A 23,749-nucleotide genomic window follows, 5' to 3' on the forward strand; every position below is an offset into this window, starting at 1 on the left:
TGGGCTCACTGCAACCTCCGCCTCTCGGGTTCAAGCGATTCTCTTGCCCCAGCCACCCGAGTAGCTGGGATTACAGGCACATGCCATCACGCCCAGCTAATTTTTTGTGTTTTTAGTAGAGACAGGGTTTCACCATGTTGGCCAGGCTGGTTTCAAACTCATGCCTTCAAGCGATTCGCCTGCCTCGGCCTCCCAAAGTGCTAGGATTACAGGCGCGAGCCACTGTGCCCGGCTACTTTTTGTATTTTTAGTAGAGATGGTGTTTCACCATGTTTGCCAGGCTGGTCTCAAACTCCAGACCTCAGGTGATCCACCCGCCTTAGCGTCCCAAAGTGCTGGGATTACAGGCATGGGCCACTGTCCCGGCCCCCATATCAGTCTTTATGCTTTGGTTGACTGTTTTTCTTGGCTTCTTTATTTGATTTGTTCCCTGGCCTTGAGTTCGGAGTGCTCCCCCTTTTATTTTTCCTGGTGCTGATTGTAGGTGTTCTCCCTGCCCCTTTCTGTTTTGTTTGTTTTTTATGCACTTCACTCTGCAGTGGCAGTGATAGTATGGATTATGACGATTCGAGCTCTTCTTACTCCTCCCTTGGTGACTTTGTCAGTGAAATGATGAAATGTGACATTAATGGTGATACTCCCAGTAAGTGTGCTTGGGGAGATTGGCCAGCCCTGGGCGGGGGTTGGGGGCCCAAGAATGGAGTGGTCTGTACCTGCCTCCCTTGGATTTTGGCAGATGTGGACCCTCTGACACATGCAGCACTGGGGGATGCCAGCGAGGTGGAGATTGACGAGCTGCAGAATCAGAAGGAAGCAGAAGAGCCTGGCCCAGACAGTGAGAACTCTCAGGAAAACCCCCCACTGCGCTCCAGCTCCAGCACCACAGCCAGCAGCAGCCCCAGCACTGTCATCCACGGAGCCAACTCCGTAAGTGAAGAGCGGTGGATGAGTGAGAACCATGGCCTGGGATGTGGGCCTCATCTATTAGGAAAGCCAGGTTGTAGCTATTCATTTGCTGCTTCTCACACAATTTTCTCATCTTCCTCTTCATGGGCCCTAGAGCTTAGAGCCTAAGAGACCTACTTTTGACCCCAAAAGGAGGTCATCAGGCTTTGTTCAGGGTACAGCTATGATCCCCCTTATATAGTTTGTGGGGACAGAGAATGGGTGCTACAGAGATCATTTCCCACACATTCCTTAGGCTAGAAATCTGACAGGCCTGGTCCAGCCCTGCCAAACTGGGATTACAGGAAGGTACCATTGGGCACCAGGTAACCACTTTTAATTTCATGTGGCCTTTAGGAACCTGCTGACTCTACGGAGATGGATGATAAGGCAGCAGTAGGCGTCTCCAAGCCGCTCCCTTCCGTGCCTCCCAGCATTGGCAAATCGAACGTGGACAGACGTCAGGCAGAAATTGGAGAGGGGTCAGTGCGCCGGCGAATCTATGACAATCCATACTTCGAGCCCCAATATGGCTTTCCCCCTGAGGAAGATGAGGATGAGCAGGGGGAAAGTTACACTCCCCGATTCAGCCAACATGTCAGTGGCAATCGGTGAGAGCCTGGGGATCCCTTCTAGATGGGTGACAGAAGGACCTCACCTCAGTGGACCCTGGGCAAGGGTTAATCAGAAAGTCTGAGAAGTCTGAATGCTCTCGTGGTCCTGCCATCCCCAGAGGATGGTGTTTTGATCCAGGGGCTTAGGAATTACGGGAAGGGAGTGGCAACTGTAGTATAGCATAATTATGGCCCATACTCCCAAGATCAGATACCCCTGCTTGGGGATCATAGGTGCCTCTGTGCATTCAAGGGCTCAAAAGCTGCTGCGGCCCAACAGCTTGAGACTGGCAAGTGATTCAGATGCAGAGTCAGACTCTCGGGCAAGCTCTCCCAACTCCACCGTCTCCAACACCAGCACCGAGGGCTTCGGGGGCATCATGTCTTTTGCCAGTAAGTGCCTTCAGCTGTCTCTCTCATTCCTGTGTTCCATTTTCTCTATAGCAGAGCCTGACTATGGCAAATGTTGCTTAGAACTTCACATGTAGGGCTAGGTTGGCATTAGCAAGCCCTAATCCAGTCATTTGGGTGATACTGAATAAGGCGTTTTCAAGTGAGGTCAGTAAAGGACAGGGACAGTTTAGTCATTATCATTATGCCTGGACATTTCAGTCTATTTCAGGTAAGACAGCTGGATGGGTAACTGGAAAACAGGCAGTAAATTCAAAATCACACACTTGTACTTATATTTTGTGGAAATACTCTGGTCAAATTTGATTTGAGTCCATATCTGGTATCTTCTTTGCCTCATAACGGACTCTTCCATGAAAGTGCTTTGAAATCGATATGAGATTGAATTTTGTGCTTAGATAGTATTCCCAGCAGTGCGGGGTGGTATCAGCTAAAGATTGAAGACAGACCATGGACTAGAGAGAGCCAATGTAGAGGATCCCTGTGATTGTGAGTTTCTTCAGCAGCCAGGGAGGGACAGTGCCAGCTTCAGACCAGAAGCCTGTTAACTGCCAGCTTTCATGCTGTGTAGCAGTGTATGAGAGACTTGGATATTATCATGTGAGGTGGACAGAGAAAGCTGTTACTGGGTTTTGGCTGATCCTGGCAGTGGCTCCATTGTTTGCCTGGAGTTAGACTTGATCCTTTCTAAGACAGATCAGAGATGATCTGATCCACCAAACTGGGATTGTGTTTGAAAAGGAGGGAGGTGCAGATGCTGATAGTCATTAGTCTACTGCTTTGATTACTTACTCTGCCAAGTCATCGCTCTTGCACCCTCCCCTTGATAGGCAGCCTCTATCGGAACCACAGTACCAGCTTCAGTCTTTCAAACCTCACACTGCCCACCAAAGGTGCCCGAGAGAAAGCCACGCCCTTCCCCAGTCTGAAAGGTAACTACAGCCTTCCTTTTGCCAAGCCAGGTTTCTCCGGGAGATATTTCGGGCTGTGGGTTCAAGTCAGGAGCCCTGCATCTGCTGAATCCTTTGACCTGGTTGTCGTCCCTCATGTTGCTCCTCATGGCTTTCACCGCACATCCTGGGCTCTGATGGTTGTCGGATGGAAACCATCTTTGTAGCTAGAGACGGCCCTGTTATGTCATTTAGGACAATGGCAACTGTGGGATTACTGCTGCTTTACGGGAGGACCCTGTCAGGGTATATGATTGACATAGGGATCATCAGCTGCCCCCAGTCATCTGCTGGGTTGCCACTGCATGAACTTAGGACAAATTCCGTGCCAAGGAGCTGGCCCACCAGAGAATGGTTATGGAGAGCCTGGCAGCGTTCATAGAGCACAGCCTCTCACCTCTCACGCACTCATAAGCCTGTCAACCCAGGGCTTAATGAGTGCGCCAGGTAGTATTGGTTAGTTTCTAGGGGCAGTTAAGACCTTATGTGAAAGCCAGGCGCGGTGGCTCATGCCTGTAATCCCAGCACTTTGGGAGGCCGAGGCGGGTGGATCACGAGGTCAGGAGTTCGAGACCAGACTGACCAACATGGCGAAACCCCGTTTCTGCTAAAAATACAAAAGTTAGCCAGGTCTGGTGTCACGCACCTGTAATCCCAGCTACTTGGGAGGCTGAGGCAGGAGAATCGCTTGAATCCAGGAGGCGGAGGTTGCAGTGAGCCGAGGTTGCGCCACTGCACTCCAGCCTGGGTGACAGAGCAAGACTCCGTCTTAAAAAAAACAAAAAACAAAAAAAAAAACCTTATTTGAATTGGTTTGTGCTATCTGACAGTTTCAGGGGCTTTTCTGAATTTGATTTTTTTTTTTTTTTTTTCTGAGACAGTGTCACTCCGCCACCCAGGCTGGATGGAGTGCAAGGTGGTGATCTTGGCTCACTGTAACTGCCGCCATCCAGGCTCAAGCGATTCACATGCTTCAGCCTCCCGTGTAGTTGGAATTATAGGCACACACCACCTCGCCCGGCTAATTTTTGTATTTTTAGTAGAGACGGGGTTTCACCGTGTTGGCCAGGCTGGTCTTGAACTCCTGACCTTGAGTGATCTGCCCACCTCGGCCTCCCAAAGTGCCAGGATTACAGGTTTGAGCCACCGCACCTGGCCTGATTTTTTTGTTTTCTCTGGATGGTGTGACGAAATATTTAACTGTGGTAGGAAGTGCAGTGAGAAGCAACTTCGTGTATTTTTTTTTTTTTTTTTTTGAGACAAGAGTCTCGCTCTGTTGCCCAGGCTGGAGTGCAGTGGTGCAATCTTGCCTCACTGCAAGCTCCGCCTCCTGGGTTCACACCATTCTCCTGCCTCAGCCTCCTGAGCAGCCGGGACTATTTTTTTGTATTTTTAGTAGAGACGAGGTTTCACCGTGTTAGCCAGGATGGTCTCGACCTCCTGACCTTGTGATCTACCCGCCTTGGCCTCCCAAAGGGTTGGGATTACAGGCGTGAGCCACCGCACCCGGCCAACCTCATGTATTCTTTAACGGACCTCTCATTCCTAGTGGTAAAAAATGTCAGGTTACTTGGGTGCAGTAGCTCACACCTGTCATCCTAGCTACTTGATAGGCAGAGGCAGGAGGTTCATTTGAGCCCAGGAGTTTGAGGTACAGTGAGCTATAATTAGGCCAGTGCACTCCAGCCTGGACGACAGAGTGAAACCCTGTCTCTAAAAGAAACCAACAGAAACAAAGTTGTCAGGAGTCTAAGACATGTTCTTAGGTGAGGATGGGAACATTGGATAAATGGGCAAAGGGACATCAGAGCTGGCAGTGAAAGGAGTGAACTAGCACTGCCAGGGAATCCACATGTGGCCAGGTAGGCTAAGGATGGAAGGGTGTCAGTGTCACTGGCCTTCATTTGGTACATTTGAAGAGAAGAGCGATTGAAACTCTTTCATTGCATGCTGATGCTTTGTCGCATTTGCTGCACTTACCCTCTCACCCACCTCCCATCCTCATACCCTGACCCCACTCCCCACAACAGCATCTGCAAGATGGGTTGCTTCCCTGCACATACCCTCAGGCCCCTGGCCCCCTGTGCTGGATGTTTTCTGAAAACCAGCGGTCCCTGTTTCATGCATGTGTGTGTTCAGTACCTGAAGGCTCCCTGTGTCATTTACCCGCCCCTGGCTTTGAGAGGCCAGTTTTAAGGGTGGTCTTTTCTTAGAGCCTTGGTTGTCTCCTGGTCACTTGGCTTCCAGCTCTGAGGTGCCCAAGAACCAAGGTTATGTGCATTCCTCAAGCTTTGGGAGAATGCTCAGATTATCTGGCTTACTGCTCCTCGGAGGGGTAGAGGGGTTGCGGTATTGTGGTACACCTACTAATTGTGTATTTTGTGTCCCAGTATTTGGGCTAAATACTCTAATGGAGATTGTTACTGAAGCCGGCCCTGGGAGTGGTGAAGGTGGGTCTTGCCTGTGAGCTGTGCATGATCTTTTTTTTTTCTCTAGCATCTTCTGTGCCTGCCCGAGGGCCATTCTTCTCATGGAGCAAGCAGCGTCACATGAGTGACCTGCTTGCCCCGTCCCCCGTGACGCCCATGCTTGCCCATGGGGCTTGCTGCTGGTGCATGTGGAGTGGCCTGAGTCTCCATCCCCACCTCCTCCACATTGCCATGGCTGGTTTCTACCTACATATGATGCCTTGGTGCTACCCTCACCCAGCCCTTCTGAGGAACGGGCATGGAACATGGCTACTTAGGGCTGTGCTGGCATGAGCTCCTGAACTACAATAGTGATGTCTCTCATTCCTGCCTTCCCTGCCACAGGAAACAGGAGGGCGTTAGTGGATCAGAAGTCATCTGTCATTAAACACAGCCCAACAGTGAAAAGAGAACCTCCATCACCCCAGGGTCGATCCAGCAATTCTAGGTAATAAATGGTAGAGCTGTTTTAAAAGTTCTCAGGCAGAGGTGGGGTGGTTCCTGTACAGAACTTCAGGGATGCTCAAGAGTGGGAGAGAAGCTCTCAATGGGGTAGATGTAATCAATTTCTTGCCAGCACTTCTCATTCTGGCTTGATCTCCATGCAACTGAAAGCTTACAGTGTTGAGGGGGGTTAATCAGCAGCGGTGGGTATTTGGACAAATCGGGTGCTCCAGAGAGGTGGGGATGTGGTGCACTTGGACATTCAGAGACATGGCTTTGTGTTTTACCCCTGGAGGCAGACATCTAGTCTGGGTGAAAGGTGGGGGGTGCTCTGCAAAGGAGCTGATGACCACAGAAGCGGTGTGTGGACCCTGTAGTGAGAACCAGCAGTTCCTGAAGGAGGTGGTGCACAGCGTGCTGGACGGCCAGGGAGTTGGCTGGCTCAACATGAAAAAGGTGCGCCGGCTGCTGGAGAGCGAGCAGCTGCGAGTCTTTGTCCTGAGCAAGCTGAACCGCACGGTGCAGTCAGAGGACGATGCCCGGCAGGACATCATCCCGGATGTGGTCAGTGTTGGGGGTAGGGAGTCGGAGTAACTGGAGAGAGGGATGTGAACACCACAGGCAATTTGCCAACGCTAGCCCCTGGGTTATTGTTGCAGGAGATCAGTCGGAAGGTGTACAAGGGAATGTTAGACCTCCTCAAGTGTACAGTCCTCAGCTTGGAGCAGTCCTATGCCCACGCGGGTCTGGGTGGCATGGCCAGCATCTTTGGGCTTCTGGAGATTGCCCAGACCCACTACTATAGTAAAGGTAGGGATCGTACTTGCTGGGCACCACGCCATCCCTAACTCTCCCACTTGTCTCCTGAAGAGAAAATATATGTGTCCCCAGGACACGTTTCCCAGTGCCACGCTGCTTCCCATCAGGCTTTGGGATTTTATTTTCTAGTGCATGTTTATATGCAGTGGGTATTCTTTGTTACGAAAAATAAGACATCAGCTCATCTTTCCTTGAACTTCTTCCATTCCACACCCTCCTGTATCCTGGCTCCTCCCACCTCATATCTGCGCCTTGATTCCTACTTACTACTTCTCTTGACCTCTTGATATTTTTCCCTCAGAACCAGACAAGCGGAAGAGAAGTCCAACAGAAAGTGTAAATACCCCAGTTGGCAAGGATCCTGGCCTAGCTGGGCGGGGGGACCCAAAGGCTATGGCACAGCTGAGAGTTCCCCAGCTGGGACCTCGGGCACCAAGTGCCACAGGAAAGGGTCCTAAGGAACTGGACACCAGAAGTTTAAAGGAAGAAAATTTTATAGCATCTATTGGTACGTATCAGTGTGTTTGGTGTGGTGGAGGGGTCCTGGCTTCTTAAATATCCCTTTCTCCTCAATTCATCCAGAATCCTGCCTTTCTCTGCCCCATGCTTTGCTTCTTAGAGAGGGAAGGGGGCCTGTGTCCAATTCTGGTGGTGTTTCTTTGTACTTCTCTAGTCTTTATGCTTCATCCACAGCCACCCCCCACCCCGTATCTTAGATGAAGAATGGAAGTTTTGTTTAGAGGGCCCAGTGAGGCTTACTGCAGGGGGTGTGAGCTGTACTCCTGGCCCCTCCTTTTATTTACGTCTGCATTTCTTCACATAGCGGAGAGAATTCCTGGAAGTGCTCAGGAAGTTTATAGATGCATCTTTGGGCTATAAAATTATGACATTTGTGTCTCTGAAGCCAGTGTCCTCCCATCCAACCATTACACTCCTCTGGAATGTGCTCCTCTGGGGCATGCCTGGCAACCCCATTTCCCTGGGTTCTGGATCTTTGAGGTATAGGTTTCCAAGTCAGTTCTTTAAATGCTTCTTCACTGGACTTGATTATAATCTCGTTTACATTTGGTGTTTCTCTGTTCCCACAAAGGCAGTGCCTTAGTGAGCTTTCTAGGCATCACCTCTGTTTGGCTCACTCCCTGCTTGACCTTGAGTCATCGAGGTTGGATCTTTCTTTTTCTGGTTCTAGGTCCCTAGGCACTCTGCTTCCAGCTGACATCTCATTGCCATGGCCATTAGCAGTTGCCATATGCTCCCATAAATGGTGACATGGAACCAGATTCCTTTTTAGGGGAGCTACACTTCCCTAGCCAGCAGAATATTATTCTAGTAGCAGTCAACTCCTGGCTTTCTCCTGCCTCATGTGATGTTGTAGAAAATGTACTGACCTGCTAGTCTGGAGATCTGGAGTTTTAGTCCCATATCAGCCTCCAACTAGGAATGCAACTTTGGGCAAATAACTTCACCTCTCAGGGTATCTGTCTCTTCATCTGGGAAATGAGGAAATCATACTAAGTATGCTCTGAAGTTCCTTCCAGGAAAAGAATTGCTGTGGTTGCCATTCTGTCTGCTTTTCCCTATGAAGATGCTGGTCTTGACCATTTTATGTTCTCTGTCACCTCAACTGGAGGCATTTTTCCAGATCACTGGTGGGTAGGGCAGGTAGGGGTGAGTTGGTTTCTTGAGGAGCAATGAGGAGGGATGCTAACTGCCTGCATGAATTGGCCTTTGTTCAGTCCAGTGAATCAAACAAAGATTGGTGTTCTTGCTTCTGAAACTCTGGCTGCTTGAGGTGTTCATCTGTCTCATCTGGAATCTGAAAAATTGCCCTTCCCCAGCTCATTTGGTAGAGAGAGTGTGGCATGGTGGGAGTTTAAATGGATCCTAAGTTACAGGATCTTGATCAAGTGCTCCAGCCTCTTTAGGACCAGTTCCTCATGCAAAAATGAAGGAGCTTTGTTAAGGGCCCTTCCAGCTCTAACATTCTGCAGGGTTTTTACTGCCACATTGGGATTGGAATTAGGAATTTGGAATCTGTTCATGAGTTTGGGTGGAGGGGTTAGATCTCTTGTTTTCTGCCCCTTCTCCCCATGAAGATATCTTTGTATCTCTTGGTTGGTAATCCAGTGCCTGAGACTGAATCGACTTGGGTGGGTGGGTTTCCATTTCGTCTGTCTGACCAGCCTCTGACTTTCTGTCTTTCTCTCCTGCTTGCATTGCATCTGGGGTAGAATTGTGGAACAAGCACCAGGAAGTGAAAAAGCAAAAAGCTTTGGAAAAACAGAGTAAGGAACTAATGCCCTTTCCTGTTCCCAAGTCCTCCATACCTGCCAACTCCCCAGGCCCAGTTGGGGCAGGCTCCCTTTGTCAGCCCCACCCCAAATTTGCTCTTAGAGGGTGTTTGGAATGGCAGCAGGTAGGTAGCATGTGACTCCTAGGTGTGTGTAGGCCGCTTCTTTCCCCCTCCCCTCGTGTCAATCAGGCTATAACCAGGTGTCTACTGAATACAACTCCCCAGAACTTGGTTCTCTGTTGCTTCAGAGTTGGTGGGGAGAATGTTTGCCTATTTTAGTGCCCCCCATTGGCTGATATCTCCCACACCTGTTAGAAGGCCTGTGGGCACAGTTGGCAGAGATGGTTGCTGTCCCTCCATGTTGAGTCTGTAGCTGCCCCACTCTCTGGTGGCTTGCCTAGGCACGCTTTCTTGCTTTCTGTCATTCTGTCCTTCTGCCATACCATTGTGGGTGGGTGGGGGACAAGGGGGGTGGTTTTCATCTCAAACATAGAAGTTGTAGGATGGAGGTAGGCAGTGCCCACCAAAACAGCTGGTGTTTCTTATCTCTTCGGGCCCAACCTTTTCTACCTCCTTTAGACACATTTGTTTGGGAGGCATTAAGGGACCCGGGGACCATTAAATGGTTTCAGGTACCAGTGAAGCTCAGACTCTTGAGTGCCATGGAATGTGGTTTAGACATTTGTTTGTGGAGCTTTTCTTTTCTTTTTTTTTTTTTTTTGAGATGGAGTCTTGCTCTGCTGCTCAGGCTGGAGTGCAGTGGTACGATCTTGCCTCACTGCAACCTCTGCCTCCAGGGCTCAAGCAATTGTCGTGCCTCAACCTCCCGAGTAGCTGAGATTACAGGCGTGCACCACCACGCCCAGCTAATTTTTGTATTTTTTGGTAGAGACAGGGTTTCATCATGTTGGCCAGGCTGGTCTCAAACTCCTGACTTCAGGTGATCTACCTGCCTCAGCCTCCCAAAGTGCTGGGATTACAGTCGTGAGCCACCATGCCCAGCCTTGTGGAGCTTCTCTGTTTTAAGATGATTTGCTCAGAATTTTCTCAGGTTGAGAAGATGGCTGGAGAACCCATTGAGACCAGGTCTGATTTGTCCTACTTGGTTCTTAAGGCATCTGGGGACCTCTTTTTCCAGTGGGTCCTGAGTGGGGGGTAGTCCTTGGAAAGGTGACTAGGATGGGCTGAACAGGTCTGGGAACAGCCTGTGCTGCTGTCCCACCCCCTTTACCAGCCTGCCCCTAGCCTTTGTGCATGGAGTAACAGAAGTCTTCCCTTACTCAGGGCCTGAAGTAATCAAACCTGTCTTTGACCTTGGTGAGACAGAGGAGAAAAAGTCCCAGATCAGCGCAGACAGCGGTGTGAGCCTGACGTCTAGTTCCCAGGTTTGTGACAACCTTGTTGAAATTTGCAAGTATTAAATATGCTGTCTCAGAATACTTCTTTAAGTTAAAATAGAACAGTCAGACGGCCGGGCACAGTGGCTCATGCTTGTAATCCCAGCACTTTGGGAGGCCAAGGCGGGTGGGTCACCTGAGGTCGGGAGTTCGAGACCAGCCTGACCAACATGGTGAAACCCCGCCCCTATGAAAAATACAAAATTAGCCAGGCATGGTGGCGCATGCCTGTAATCCCAGCTACTCGGGAGGCTGAGGCAGGAGAAACGCTTTAACCCGTGGGCGGAGGTTGTGGTGAGCCGAGATTGTGCTGTTGCACTCCAGCCTGGGCAACAAAGGTGAAACTCCATCTCAAAATAAATAAATAAATAAATAAAAATAAAATAGCCAGGTGCGGTGGTTCATGCCTGTAATCACAGGACTTTGGGAGGCCGAGGCAGGTGGGTCACTTGAGGTCAGGAGTTGGAGTTGGAGACCAGCCTGGCCAACGTAGTGAAACCCCGTCTCTACTAAAAATACAAAAGTTAGCCGGGTGTGGTGGCGGGCACCTGTAATCCCAGCTACTTAGGAGGCTGAGGCAGGAGAATCACTGGAACCCGGGAGGCAGAGGTTGCAGCGAGCTGCCACTGCACTCCAGCCTGTGCCACAGAGTGAGACTCCGTCTCAAAAAAAAATGAACAACCTCAAAACAACATAAATATCTAATGATAAGGGAATTATTAAGTAAGTATAATAGATCCATGTAATGCAATATTAGTATCCATTAAAGATTGTGTTTTCAAAAATTTAGTGACATGGGAAAGTGTTTAACAAAGCTACCTATAGTGTGACTCCAATTTTATTTTTAAAATGTATTGAGAAAAAACTGAAAGGAAATATACTAAATATACTAAAAACAGTGGTTAACGTGGGAGGTAGATTTACAGCTTGTTCTTATTCCTTATTTCCTTATTCTTTCATGTATTTTCTACAGTGAGCATGTACTTCTTTAACGCATTGTTTTTTGTTTTTTTGTTTTTTGTTTTGAGACGGTCTCATTGTGTCGCTGCAGCTGGAGAGCAGTGGTGTGCTCTCTGCTCACTGCAGCCTCAAACTCCTGGGCTCAAGTGATGCTCCCACCTCAGCGTCCTGAGTATCTGGGACCACAGGTGCCCACCACCATGCCTGGCTAAGTTTGTGTATTTTTTGTAGAGATGGGGTTTCACCATGTTGCCCAGCCTGGTCTCCAACTCCTGGGCTGAAATAATCCTCCCACCTCAGCCTCCCAAAGTGCTAGGACTACAGGCGTGAGCCACTGTGCCCGGCCTATTTCTTTTTTTTATTATGTAAGTTGTACATATTTTATATTCTGGAAACAAAAGTTGCTCGTGACTTCTCTAAGGATGATAACAGAAGGGTGGGGATGGGGAGAAAGAAAAAGGTACAGTATTTCTGTGGGAAACTGAGAGGAGATTGGACACCTCCCCTAATGTTCCTGTGTCTTGTTTCAGAGGACTGATCAAGACTCTGTCATCGGCGTGAGTCCAGCTGTTATGATCCGCAGCTCAAGTCAGGATTCTGAAGTTAGCACTGTGGTAGGGGAACACCACACTGGCATCTTGGTGGGTGGGGTGTGGATTTCCCCTTTGGAAAAGGGTGCTACTTTCTCTTTGGAGGCTGCTCTGAGTCTCAGGTCAGCATGGTTCTCATGGTGGAGATGTTTACCATCATAGGTGTGTGTATACGAGATTTCACCCAGAGCTTCTCATCTTATAAAGAAGGTACTTCCAGAGGCTATCTGACACACCTTTGAAATTTAATACTTTTTTATGGTGGCAGGGAGCTCTAACAGCTTGGTATTTCTGGGGCCCATCCCTGGGGACTGTCTCTTACTACCTTTTTTCCTTTCCAGGTGAGTAATAGCTCTGGAGAGACCCTTGGAGCTGACAGTGACTTGAGCAGCAATGCAGGTGATGGACCAGGTGGCGAGGGCAGTGTTCACCTGGCAAGCTCTCGGGGCACTTTGTCTGATAGTGAAATTGAGACCAACTCTGCCACAAGCACCATCTTTGTAAGCTTTGTTTATTAACAAAAGAAAACCATTTCTTTAATGGGGGAGGGAAGCAGGCTAGAAAAGAATGAAAGTTAAGAGACACTAAAGAGGTAAAGGTTAAATAAGGAAGAGGTAATCTTCTTATATTTGGCTTTAAGGAAAACATTTCTTAAGGCTTTGTTCAGAGTCATTTGACTCACGATCTGGGGCTTTTAGAACCCTCTCCTGAATCATTGATGAGTTAGGCTCCGTGCCCAGTCACGTAAGGGCTTTGAATCCTATGTAGTATTAACCCCCAGGTTTAACACAGGCAAAGTAATACCTTTGTGGCAATGTCAGGACAATTACAGCTCTCGTTTAGTACCAGTCTGCCTGTTTCTATGGACTATCCAGTTTTATTTTGGTCACTGCTCTATTTATAAATAAAATAGCATTTTATTTTAGTATATTCCTAACAGTTATTTGAAGTCTAGTAGTGTGATTCCTTTTTGTCCAGGATTGTTTTGGCTATCTGGGGTCTTTTGTGGTTCCATATGAATTTTAGGATTGTTTTTTCTATTTCTGTGAAGAATACCATTGGTATTTTGGTATTTGGTAGGGATTGCATTGAATCTGTAGATCACTTTTGGTAGTATGGTCATTTTCACAATATTCGTCCAATCCATGAACATGGTATATCTTTCCATTTTTTCCCTATACTCTTTCTTACATCAGTATTTTTTATTTTTCCTCATGGAGATCTTTTACCTCCTTCATAAAAGATAAATTTCTCCTAAGAATTTATTCTTAGGGCATTAATTTGTGGCTATCGTAAATGAGATTGCCTTCTTGATTTCTTTTTCTGCTATTTTATTGTTGGTATATAGACACACTACTGATTTTTATATGTTGATTTTGTATCCTGCAACTTTATTGAATTCACTTATTCTGACTTTTCTAGTGGAGATTTTAGGGCTTTCTTCCTTTTTTTTTTTTTTTTTTAGATAGAACCAGGCTGGAGTAGTGCAGTGGTGCAGTATCAGCTCACTGCAACCTCCACCTCCTGGGCTCAAGCAGTCCTTCCATCTCAGTCTCCCGAGTAGCTGGGACTGTAGGCATGCATGACCATGCCCAGCTGATTTTTGTATTCTTTGTAGAGACAAGGTGTTGCCATGTTGCCCAGGCTGGTCTAGAACTCCTGGGCTCAAGCAGTCCACCCGCCTTGGCCACCCAAAGTGCTAGGATTAACGGGTGTGAACCACAACACCCAGCCTAATTTTAGGGACAGTTTGACTTCCTTCTGTCCAAGTTGGATGCCCTTTATTTCTTTCTCTGGCCTAATTGCTTTGATTAGCATTTCCAGTTGAATAAAAGTGGTGGAAGTAGACATCCTTGTCTTGTTACAGATTGTAGAGGAAAAACTTTCATCTTTCCCCATTCAGTATGATGTTGGTTGTGGGTTTGTCATATATGACTTTTATTGTTTTGAGGTATGTTCGCTCTGTACCTAACTTGTTGAGAGCTTTTATCATGAAGGAATGTTGACTTTTATCAAATACTTTTGTATTTGGTATTCGTTCTTCTTTAAATGTTTTTAGAATTCTGCATTGAAGCTATTGGGTCCTGAGGCTTTCTTTTCTTTTTTCTTTCTTTTTTTTTTTTTTTTTTTTTAAGACGGAGTCTTGCTCTGTTGCCCAGGCTGGAGTGCAGTTGTGCGATCTCGGGTCACTGCTACCCCCGCCTCCCGGGTTCAAGCAGTTCTCCTGCCTCAGTCTCCCAAGTAGCTGGGATTACAGGCGCCCACGACCACGCCTGGCTAATTTTTGTATTTTCAGTAGAGACAGGGTTTCACCGTGTTGGCCAGGGTGGTCTCGAACTCCTGACCTCAAGTGATCCGCCCCCCGCCCCCCCCCACCTCAGCCTCCCAAAGTGCTGGGATTACAGGCGTGAGCCACTGCGCCCAGCTTTTTTTCTTTGAGACAGAGTCTCGCTCTGTTGCTCAGGCTGGAGTGCAATGGTGTGATGTTGGCTCACTGCAACCTCTGCCTCCCAGGTTCAAGCAATTCTCATACCTCAGCCTCTTGAGTAGCTGGGATTACAGGTATTCACCACCATGCCTGGCTAATTTTTGTATTTTTAGTAGAGACAGAGTTTCACCACGTTGGCCAGGCTAGTCTTGAACTCCAGGCCTCAAGTGATCTGCCCGCCTCAGCCTCCCAAAGTGCTGGGATTATAGGCGTGAACCACCGTGCCCTGTGATGGGAAGCTTTTTATTACAGATTGAATCTCATTACTTGAAATTGGACTGTTCAGGTTTCTGTTTCTTGGTTAAATCTTGGTAGGTTGTCTATGTCTAAGAATTTATCCGTTTCTAATTTGTTGGCATATAGTTATAGTCTCCAATGATTTTTTGTTTTTCTGTGATGTCAATTGTAATGTTTACTTTTTTGTTTTTGGTGTTTTCTTGGCGGAGGTCTTTTCACTCTTTTTTTTTTTTGGTTAGTCTAGCTCTAATGGTTTGTGGATTTTGTTTATCTTTACAAAGATGAACTTTTCATTTTGTTGATTATTAATTTATTTATTTTGAGATAGAGTTTTGCTCTTGTTGCCCAAGCTGGAGTGCAGTGGTGCAATCTTGGCTCACTGCAGTCTCCACCTCCCAGGTTCAAGTGATTCTTCTGCCTCAGCCTCCCAAGTAGCTGAGATTACAGGTGCCCACCACCACAACCAGCTAAATTTTTTTTTGTATTTTTAGTAGAGATGGGGTTTTGCCATGTTGGCCAGGCTGGTCTCAAACTCCTGGCCTAAGGTGATCCACCCATCTCAGCCTCCCAAAATGCTGGGATTATAGGCATGAGCCACCACGCCCGGCCTATTTTTTTAAGTCTCAGTTTTATTTCTGCTCTAATCTTGATTATTTCTTCTAATTTTGGGTTTGGTTTGTTCTTGCTTTCACAATTCTTTGAGCTGCATCATTAAGTTGATATGAAATCTTCCTACTTTTTTGATGTGACGTTTATTGCTATAAGCTTCTTTCTTAATACTGCTTTTGGTGTATCCCATAGGTTTTGGTATGCTGTGTTTTTATGTTCATTTGTGTGAAGAAATTTTTAAATTTCCTTCTTAATTTCTTTGTTGACCCATTGGTCACTCAGGAGCATATTGTTTAATTTCCATTTATTTGTGTGATTTTAAAAGTTTCTTGTTACTTATTTCTAATTTTCAGAGCACAGTGTTCCTTTTTGGTCTGAAAAGATACTTGCTGTGATTTCAGTTTTCTTAAATTTCTCATTATACTTATTTCGTGGCCTAATATGTGGTCTGTCCTAGAGAATGTTCTGGGTGTTGATGAAAAGAATGTGTATTCTACACCTGTTGGATGGAATGTTCTGTAAATGTCTGTTAGGTCCATTTGGTCTAAAATGCAATCTAAATGTAAAATGTAGTATAAATCCAGTATTTCTGTGTTGATTTTCTGTCTAGATGATCTGTCCAATGCTGAGAGTGGGGTATTGAAGTCCCCAACTGTTATTGTATTGGTGTGTATCTCTCCCTGTAGATCTAATAATACTTGCTTTATATAGCTGTTCTGTGTTGAATGCATATATATTTGCAATTGTTATATCCTCTTGTTGTTATTACATAATTACTTTCTTTGTCTCTTTTTAGGTTTTTTTTGTGTGTGTGAGACAGAGTCTAACTCTGTCGCCCAGGCTGGAGTGCAGTGGCACCATCTCCGCTCACTGCAACCTCCAGCTCCTGGGTTCAAGCGATTCTCCTGCCTCAGCCTCCCAAGTAGCTGGGACTACAGGCGTCCGCTGCCACGCCCAGCTAATTTTTGTATTTTTAGTAGAGACAGGGTTTCACCATGTTGGCCAGGCTGGTCTCAAACTCCTGACCTTGTGATCCGCCTGCTTCAGCCTCCCAAAGTGCTGGGATTACAGGCGTGAGCCACCGTGCTCAGCCTCTTTTTAGTTTTTGACATAAAGTCTGTTTTATCTGATATAATTATAGCTATCTTGCTTGCTTTTGGTTTCTATTTGTGTGAAATATCTTTCTCCATCCCTTCACTTTCAGTCTGTATGTGTCTTTACTAGTGAAATGAGTTTCTTGTAGGCAGCATATAGTTAGGTCAAGTTTTTTTTTTTTTTTAATCCATTCAGCCAGTCTACCCTTTTTAAGTGAGGGAATTTAATCTATTTACATTCAAGGTTGTTATTGATAGTGTGGACTTACTTCTGTTGTTTTGTTAATTGTTTTCTGATTGTTTTGTATGTCCTTTGTTTCTTCCTCTCTTATTTATCATTATGGTTTGGTGGTTTTCTGTAGAGATAAGGTTTGATTCTTTTCTTTTTCTCCTTTGTGTGTCTGTTCTACCAGTGGATTTCATACTTTTGTGTATTTTCATGATAGTAATTATCATCTTTTTACTTCCAGATGTAGGACTCCCTTGAGCATGTCTTTTAAGGGTGTGATGACTTCCTCATTTTTTTTCATGTCTGGGAAAGACTTAGTTTATCCTTCATTTCTGAAGCACAACTTTGCTGGGTATAGTGTTCTTGACTGAGAATCTTTTTCTTGCAGCGCTTTGAATATATCATCCCATTCTCTACTGGCTTGTAAAGTTTCTGCAGAGAAATCTGTTAGTTTAATAGAGATTCCCTTAAATGTGACTTAACACTTTTCTCTTGCCGTTTTTTTTTTTTTTTTTTTTTTGAGACGGAGTCTCACTCTGTCACCCAGGCTGGAGTACAGTGGTGCAATCTCGGCTCACTGCAAGCTCCGCCTCCCGGGTTCACACCACTCTTCTACCTCAGCCTCCTGAGTAGCTAGGACTAAGGTGCCTGCTACCATGCCTGGCTAATTTTTTTGCATTTTTAGTAGAGACGGGGTTTCACCATGTTAGCCAGGATGGTCTCAATCTCCTGACCTCGTGATCTGCCTGCCTCGGCCTCCCAAAGTGCTGAGATTACAGGCGTGAGCCACTGCACCCGGCCTTCTCTGGCTGTTTTTAGAATTCTCTCTTTGACTTTTGACAATTTGACTGTAATGTACATTGGATAGGCCTTTTTTTTTTTTTTTTTTGAGACAGTCTCGCTCTGTCACCCAGGCTGGAGTGTAGTAGTGTGATCTCAGCTCACTGCAACCTCTGCCTCTTGGGTTCAAGCTTTTCTCCTGCCTCAGCTTCCTGAGTAGCTGGGATTACAGGCATGCACCACCATGCTCGGCTAATTTTTTTGTATTTTTAGTAGAGATAGGATTTCACCGTGTTGGTCAGGCTGGTCTCGAACTCCTGACTTCAAATGATCTGCCCGCCTTGGCCTCCCAAAGTGCTGGGATTACAGGCGTGAGCCACCGCATCTGGCTGGAGAGGACTTTTTTGGGTTGAATCTGTTTGGGGACTTTTGAGCTTCCTGGATCTGGCTGTCCATCTCTCTCCCCAGACTTGGGAAGTTTTCAGCTATTATTTCATTAAATAAGTTTTTTATGCCTTTCCCCTTCTCTCTTTGGAAATCCAATAATATGAATATTTGTTTACTTAGTGAGATCCCCTAAGTGTTGTAGACCTTCTTGACTGTTTTCCATTCTTTTTTTTTCCCTCTGACTAATTTCGAATGACTTATCTTCAAATGTAGAGTCATTCTTCTGCTTGATCAAGTCTGCTGTTGTAGTTCTCTATTGTATTTTTTCCTTTTGTTTTTTTGAGACGGAGTTTCGCTCTTGTTGCCTAGGCTGGAATGCAGTGGCACTATCTCAGCTCACCACAATTGCTTTAACTCGTGGGTTAAAGCAATTCTCCTGCCTCAGCCTCCCAAGTAGCTGGGATTACAGGCATGCACCACCACACCTGGCTAATTTTGTATTTTTTAATAGGGACGGGGTTTCTCCATGTTGCTTAGGCTGGCCTTGAGCTCCCAACCTCAGGCGATCCACCCACCTCACCTCCCAAAGTGTTGGGATTACAGGCATGAGCCCCCACGCCTGGCCCTCTATTGTATTTTTTAAACTTTATTCATTGAATTATTCAGCTGCAAGATTTCTGTTTGGTTTTTTGTTATGATTTTTATCTCTTTGTTGAATTTGTAATTCATATCATGAACTGTTTTTCTGATTTTGTTGAATCATCTATCTGTATTTTCTTGTATCTCATTGCATTTCCTTAAGATCATTACTTTTAATTTATTTTCTGGCAATTAATTGATTTCCTTTTCATTGGGGTCTATTACCAAAGAGTTATTATGTTCCTGTGGTGGAGTCATATGTCCTTGTTTTTTTCATGGTTCTTATGTCTCTGTGTTGATACCCCACATCTGGCGGAACAGTCACTTCTTCCAAACTCTGGAGTGGCTTTCATAGAGAAAGACTTTCACATGCAGTTGGGTTTTAGTGTGCCAGTTGGGAAGGGTATGGCAACTCTGTTTCTGCATAGATGTAGTGGTATGTTTTCTGTGTAGCTTCTTCAGCTGCATTCAACATGAGCAATAACTATGGGTGCCTCAAGAGTCCTAGGCTATAGAAGTGTGGCAGTGGCAGTGGTGGTATATGTTGTTAATATCCTTGGTGTCAAGGAGTTTTGGAGTCCTCCTATTCTCATTTTCCTCACAATGGAGTGACTCAGCCAAGAGAATCCCTCTTGGTGTCAGGTCTGACTGACATGGCCTACAAGCAGCTGCGGAGGCACTGGGTTCCAGGTACAGATGCGTGGAGTAGCTGTGGAGTCAGGTTTCCAGGCTTAGGGTCTCACAAACCTATTGTGGCACCTGGGTATTGGGGTACAGATTTGCTCTCTGTGGCAAGGTTGGATGTACGTTGCCCACAGAGCCAGGATCTGAGGCACCCGCTAGCAGCTCAGGCCCAGGGGACTGGCTCATAACTGTGATTCTAATACTGGGGGATAGGCCATAGCACTGGCCTTACTCTGTGGAAGAAGGGGTGCTCTGGAGGTTTGGGCCTAGGGAGCAGGGTACAGCTGCAATTCAGGGATCTGAGCCAATAGGGCTGAGTGGCAGCTCAGGTCCCACGGAATGAGGCACCATGTAGTAGTGACTCTGGACTTCAGGATGGTGGGGCTTGGCTGTATCCCAGACTGTGTGAAGCCAAGTGCAATGGCAGCGAATACCCCAGCGTGGCAGAGCACAGCTGTCATTTGGGCCCTGGGGGTCAGGGAGCAGCACAGCAATGACTCCACTCCCCAGGAAGAGGGTATCTTAGCAGCTCAGACTCTAGGGGCAAGTCCAGTTCCAGGGAAGCAGGGTACTGGAGTTGTTTGGCTAGGGCAAGGTATCTCAGCTCAGCCACTGCTCTGTTTCCTGGGACATGGGGTACTGTGTCAGCTCAGCCCTGGAATGCGTGGCTGCTCAGCTTGGCCAGCCACCAATTCCCCTTAGCACAGGCCTAGTGTGGGCATGACTGTTCTGGGTGACCCAGGCACAGTATCCTTGGAATGCAGGGTGCCGCTTCAAGTTAGGTGCTAGGATGCATGACTGCCCTGGGTGGCCAAGGCACCATTTCCTGGGATACAGATTGCTTCTTCACCTTAGGCACCAGGGAGGCCTGACTGCTCTGAGCAGTCTAAGTACTGTTTTCCCAGTGGATAGGGTACTGCTTCAGCTGCAGCCCAAGGGGAGTGGGGACGGGTAGGTGGAGTGGCTCTGCCTCCACTTGGCCCCTTGGGGAATCATGTAATAGCTGCTCACAGCTTGGCTTAGATTGTCAAGACATCAGGCTGGAGTGGTTTGTTGGTGGCTTAGCCTCAGGAATGAAGGGGAGCTGTGGCCAACTGTCCCCAGAGCAAAACACAATCCCACTGTAGCTCCGCTTCCAAGATGGCATAGCACAGTAGCTGCACAGGCCACAGGGGCAGGCGCATAGTATTGGCTCCTTCTCTGGAGGGAGCACAGCTGTATGGACTCCAGGCAGCTCCTTCAGCTGGGCTTAGTGCCTAGAGGACTGTAGGGAAGCCAGTGGTGAAGTCTGTAGGTGTCCAAGGTGCTGGTGGCAGTTTCTAGAATTGTCTTGCTTACTTCTTTGCTGTGGGGAGAAGTTCCTCCTTGTTCCCAGCTGATCCTAGATGGGGGAAGGGGGATGGGGGGGAGGCCTGATATTGCCATCTGTTCTCTATGTGGCCATCCTGAGTTTCTGTGCTCATCAGCATTCCTGTCACCCTTCTGATGCACCCCCACAGTCTCCCTCAGTTATTTTTGTTAAAAGTGTAGCTGTTTATTACTCTACCTCTCTTTGTGAGAGGGATGTGCTTTAGGGGCTGCTCGGCCATCTTGCTGACATTACTCCCCTAGGCTGTTTTTTTTTGTTGTTACTTTTAAAAAATATTTATTTATTTACTTTTGAGACAAGGTCTTGCTCTGGTGCCCAGACTGCAGTGCAGGGTGCAGTCATGGCTTGGTGCAGTCATGACTCACTCCAGCCTCAAACTTCTGGGCTCAAGCAGTCCACCCACCTCAGCCTCCCAAGTAGCTGGGACTGTAGGCATGCACCATCCCTCCTGGCTGAGATTTTTATACTTTTTTTTTTTTTTTTTTTGTAGAAACAGGGTCTTGCTATGTTGCCCAGGCTGGTCTTGAACTTCTGGGCTTAAGTGATCCTCCTGTTTCATCCTACCAAAGTGCCAGGACTATAGATGTGAGCTATCATGCCTGGCCAAAGTGAGCTGCTTTAATAAGAGTATTTGAAATTATTCCAGTGTGTTTTAATTCCAAATGTATTAAAATAGGTATGATGGAGTATCGGTCTTGCAGGAAGCCATTCAGCTTCAGTGTGCTACCTTTTCTGGCATCTTTCTGGGACAAATTCATACTTGTTCTATGCTGGTGAGCAAGGACTCTTTATACAGAGCTGCTGAGTGTAGCGACCTAAATTTTTTTGCTCAAACAAGGCTGTTTTAATAAGAAATAAATTATATAAAGTCACGTGATCCATTTAGTAAAATATTGGGCTGTGAACCAGGAGAGGGGTATTTAGTCACACTGATTAGGTCTTACCCAATAACCTTTGATCAGTTGCCTCTCTACTTACTCTATTTCATGTGTTATGAAATGGCATGATATTACCTACCTCTGATCTAGTTGAAAATCTTTTTTTTTTTTTTGTGAGATGGAGTCTCACTCTGTCACCCGAGCTGGAGTGCAGTGGTGCAATCTTGGCTCACTGCAACCTCCGCCTCCAGGGTTCAAGCGATTCTCCTGCCTTAGCCTCCCGAGTAGCTGGGACTATAGGTGCATGCCACCACGCCCGGCTAATTTTTTGTATTTTTAATAGAGACAGGGTTTCACCATGTTAGCCAGGATGCTCTCAATCTCCTGACGTGGTGATCCCAACCACCTTGGCCTCCCATAGTGTTGGGATTACAGGCGTGAGCCACTGCACCCAGCTAAAAATCTTTTAATGAGTAGAAAATCTACTCAGAAGTAGCAGATGAAGTTAGTGATATTTTTTAGGGTCAGTAAGAGTTGATAGGAAAGAAGAAATGAACATTTCTCAGTTACTGGCCAGGTGCTAGGCACTGTTAGGTGCCTTATATGTATCTTCAAATTTAATTCTTGTAAAGTAGTCCTATGAGGTAGGTATTATAACCTTCCTTTGACAGATAAGGAAAATGAGGCTCAGAGAAGCTGATTTCTGTACCTAAGATCACACAGCTAATAAGAGGCACGGATCTGAACTTTGGTCAGTCTGATGGCAAACCCTGGGTTCTTTCTGCTGTGTTATGTTGCTACACAGAGAATTAATCTGATTGTTGTTTTTGTTGCTTTAAAGAGAAAATAACCTTACAGAGACTAAGGAGTAAAGATAAGTCAAAAATGAAAACTTTATTGTATAGTTTAGGAGGCAGTAACAGAAAGCAGCGTAAGTGGACTTGCAGAAGCAGGGGTACTGGAGTTTATGTTGCTAATGGATGGTGACTGGTGTGAGAGCCTCTTAGTGAAATGCGTGGTTTCCTTTGTCTCTATTCATTGCTACCTCTGGCCACTGACCTATCACCTCTTCTCTCTAGGGTAAAGCCCACAGCTTGAAGCCAAGCATAAAGGAGAAGCTGGCAGGCAGCCCTATTCGTACTTCTGAAGATGTGAGCCAGCGAGTCTATCTCTATGAGGGACTCCTAGGTGAGAAACACACTGGGAAGGCCCTTTGCACTGGAGAAAGCTAACTCAGCCAGGGGAGAGGGTCACACTGAACAAGTAGCTGGTTGTCTTTCTGCTGATCTTAATGCTAACATTAGATAGCAGTTTTATACCTGAAGCAAGCAACTTACTGGGTCCAGAACAAGCAGTGGGTGAAAACTGGACAAGATTGGGTTTTGGTGTTAATCAACAGCCTCTGCCTTTCTGTCTTCCTTTCTTTCCTTTCTTGCTACCATGGTCCTTCCTGCTCTCAAATTGGCAGGAAGGGACAAAGGATCCATGTGGGACCAGTTAGAGGATGCAGCTATGGAGACCTTTTCTATAAGTAACCACATTTATTTGTGTGCTGTGTTCATCCCTCCTCCTTGGGAGGGACTGGGCCTTACTTGGAGGCATCTGGGGCTGGTGGCAGGCATGTTAGATCTGGGGTAGAAAGACTGTGTTTCCTTTGCCCTGGAATTTGTAATTATTCCCTTTTATCTGGATTTTACTCTTTATTTTTGTTTGGCAGCTATATTCTTAAATGTTAAATAGGCCCCCTAAGAAACCTTTATTCTATGCAGGCAAAGAGCGTTCTACTTTATGGGACCAAATGCAATTCTGGGAAGATGCCTTCTTAGATGCTGTGATGTTGGAGAGAGAAGGGATGGGTATGGACCAGGGTCCCCAGGAAATGATCGACAGGTATGGGGCTTAGGAAACCATTGGGAATCAGCAAACTCAGCCTCCTCCCAGTTAGTTCTGTGGTCTCCCACTTGAGGGCTGACTTGTGCTTGGTCTTCTCCTTAGGTACCTGTCCCTTGGAGAACATGACCGGAAGCGCCTGGAAGATGATGAAGATCGCTTGCTGGCCACACTTTTGCACAACCTCATCTCCTACATGCTGCTGATGAAGGTAATGTCAATTTTGCTGTGTCCAGCTCCGCTGATCCTAGAGGGGCAAGGCTTGTTCCTGTCGCCTAAATTTTGGGGTAGCTGGGAAGCTATCAAGGTATCTTAACTTAGGGCTGCCTTCTTGATTGAAAGTCTGAGGCCTCTCTGCCAGCTTACAAGTGTTCCATTTATCTGAAGCTGCCAGCCAGTTTTACTAAGGAGTGTTGTAGGAAGAACTGATGATTCTCTTTTTTTTTTTTTTTTTGAGACGGAGTCTTGCTCTGTCACCCAGGCAGGAGTGCAGTGGCGCAATCTCAGCTCACTGCAACCTCTGCCTCCCCAGTTCAAGTGATTCTTGTGCCTCAGCCTCCCAAGTAGCTGCGAT

The 23,749-nt window shown here is 46.6% G+C and overlaps 1 protein-coding gene across 50 annotated transcripts in view; it reads left to right on the plus strand.

The window, feature by feature from the left end:
- Positions 1–23,749, plus strand: part of MADD (MAP kinase activating death domain) — a 63,670-nt gene that overhangs the window by 13,732 nt on the left and 26,189 nt on the right. For 2 of the 50 annotated variants that reach the window (XM_063711120.1, XM_063711143.1), the window contains exons 11-28: positions 540–643; positions 737–927; positions 1,303–1,556; positions 1,813–1,952; positions 2,801–2,902; positions 5,311–5,370; positions 5,734–5,836; positions 6,210–6,396; positions 6,492–6,642; positions 6,953–7,159; positions 8,883–8,936; positions 10,229–10,329; positions 11,832–11,915; positions 12,233–12,391; positions 22,365–22,473; positions 22,754–22,816; positions 23,055–23,175; positions 23,281–23,386. In XM_063711120.1, the coding sequence (XP_063567190.1) occupies positions 540–643; positions 737–927; positions 1,303–1,556; positions 1,813–1,952; positions 2,801–2,902; positions 5,311–5,370; positions 5,734–5,836; positions 6,210–6,396; positions 6,492–6,642; positions 6,953–7,159; positions 8,883–8,936; positions 10,229–10,329; positions 11,832–11,915; positions 12,233–12,391; positions 22,365–22,473; positions 22,754–22,816; positions 23,055–23,175; positions 23,281–23,386 (2,296 nt within the window). The remainder of the gene's footprint in view (positions 1–539; positions 644–736; positions 928–1,302; positions 1,557–1,812; positions 1,953–2,800; positions 2,903–5,310; positions 5,371–5,733; positions 5,837–6,209; positions 6,397–6,491; positions 6,643–6,952; positions 7,160–8,882; positions 8,937–10,228; positions 10,330–11,831; positions 11,916–12,232; positions 12,392–22,364; positions 22,474–22,753; positions 22,817–23,054; positions 23,176–23,280; positions 23,387–23,749) is intronic. The other 48 variants (XM_063711121.1, XM_063711145.1, XM_063711122.1 and 45 more) reach the window with 36 other exon arrangements.

The sequence above is a fragment of the Gorilla gorilla genome, chromosome 9 (genome assembly GCF_029281585.2).
Source record: "Gorilla gorilla gorilla isolate KB3781 chromosome 9, NHGRI_mGorGor1-v2.1_pri, whole genome shotgun sequence".
In the NCBI taxonomy this organism is placed as follows: Eukaryota; Metazoa; Chordata; class Mammalia; order Primates; family Hominidae; genus Gorilla; species Gorilla gorilla.